This window comes from Plectrocnemia conspersa, unplaced genomic scaffold, assembly GCF_051122295.1.
Source record: "Plectrocnemia conspersa isolate PC_06_02 unplaced genomic scaffold, ASM5112229v1 ptg000005l, whole genome shotgun sequence".
In the NCBI taxonomy this organism is placed as follows: Eukaryota; Metazoa; Arthropoda; class Insecta; order Trichoptera; family Polycentropodidae; genus Plectrocnemia; species Plectrocnemia conspersa.
This window is the reverse complement of record NW_028277169.1, coordinates 28,616,881-28,618,654: the sequence shown is the minus strand read 5'-3', so window position 1 is coordinate 28,618,654 and position 1,774 is coordinate 28,616,881. Positions and strand designations below refer to the sequence as shown.

The 1,774-nt window shown below is 47.8% G+C and overlaps 1 protein-coding gene across 1 annotated transcript; it reads right to left on the bottom strand.

Moving 5' to 3' along the window:
* Positions 1-205: 205 nt before the first annotated feature.
* Positions 206-1,301, bottom strand: eIF3i (eukaryotic translation initiation factor 3 subunit i). The gene has a single exon (XM_088185487.1). The coding sequence runs from the start codon at positions 1,243-1,245 to the stop codon at positions 256-258; it is 990 nt and encodes a 329-aa protein (XP_088041613.1). The 5' UTR covers positions 1,246-1,301; the 3' UTR covers positions 206-255.
* Positions 1,302-1,774: the final 473 nt, after the last annotated feature.

Sequence of the window (1,774 nt, the reverse complement as noted above, 5' to 3'; positions counted from 1 at the left end):
GTAATCGACGACTCTCGAAAGTCTGTATGGCTCTTGTGCAACTCTAGCGATCCCTAATATTTATTGTTGTAAGCGAAACCATTGTCGTTGGCAGATTTTCAATAGTTATTGTTGAAAATGTTCACTAAGCATATTTTCAAAGTGGAATTATGAATGAAAATACTTTTATATATTATTATGGCAAATATAGAAATAAAAGAGAAAGTTAGAAAATAATAAATTTTATTACAAGTAATACGGGTAATTGGAAACGCATCAATCCCTAGAAAAATCGAAAACGTATTCAAAATACGATTGATCGAACGTGTGCACTCTGGTGAAGCCGTCCTCTCCGCCGGAAGCGTAACTCTTTCCGTCCGGATGGAAAGCGACGCTGTTAATAGGGCCGAAATGTCCTTTGACTCTACCAAACTCTTCCTCGAACACCATGTGGAAAAATCTGGAATCGAACTTGCCGTGCCTCGTCGAAGTGGTCGTCACTTCCATGGCATCTTGTCCTCCGCCTAATACGACATGATCCAAGATGGGACTGATGGCGGCCGAGTTGACGGGTCTCTCGGTCTGATACTCCTTGAGCAGCTCCAAATCCGAAGAGTCGAATAGCTTAGCCGTGTGATCTTTGGAGGCAGTAATGAACATTGTGTTGTCGCGAGACATCTGCATGTCGTTGATGGAAGACGTGTGCTCTTTGACGCTGCGCACCATCTTGCCCGTGCGTAAGTCCCACTGAGCGATCTCACCGTCCTCGTGTCCGGTGATGAGGACTTCGTCGAGCGAACCCCACAGCAACGATGTGACCTTAGAGTTTGCTATCTCCCACCGGATGACGGACGACTGCGGCTGGAACGTCTCGTCGACGTTCCTGGTGTCGATGACGAACACTTCGCACTGCTGCCTCATGGCTTTGTCCGTGGAATAGGCCGCCTGGTTGGCGCTGTAGCTGAAAGCCGCCGTCCTGACGGCCGAGCTGGTCTTGATGTGGCCCACTTCGCCCCCCGTGCTCAAGTCCCATAGTCGGCACGAGCTGTCTCCGCCGCCGGATATGGCCAGGGTCGAATGCCAGTTGACGTCGATGCACCATACCACGCCGTTGTGGCCGTTGAGCGTTCCCAGCCGCTCGCCGTTCAGCGACCACCATACGTTCGGTCGAGGATCTTTACCGGCAGTGATCAGCAAGTCGCCTTCTCGGTTGTATTTAATCTGGGTGATGGACCGTTCGTGTCCCTGCAGCAGCAGAGGCTTCATCTTGCAGGACACGAGGGCGACGGGCGGTGTTGACAGCCGAGAGGACGGCGGGCCCTGATCGCGCGCTTTGCGGCCATAAGCCCGAATTAAATTACCAGATTTTCAAATCATTATTTTTACTAACTCTCGTAACATAACCGAGTAAAACTTTTCTATTTGCTTAAAAAAAATTACGGCGATGGTGTACTATTGATCTCAACCTGGGTCGTCCCGGTGGACGACCTCAGTTGGTTTCCCGGCTCGGAGCTACTGATGGTCTCCCGGCAGCACTATCTTACTCGTCGGTATGATTCAAGGCAATCATATCCCGGTATTACATACACTGTGAAAATTTTATGGGAAGCAAAAAATATAATATTTATACTCCCTTATTTACAGTTATCTGAGAAATCTGATTTAAACCACTTTATATTAAAGGTGGTAACTAGATGATTATCAAGGATAATGTGCCCTAGAGGTCCCTAATTTATGTGCGTATTGTTGGGAAAATCATGGCACATAGGCTTTATTGCAAATGCTTTATATATGC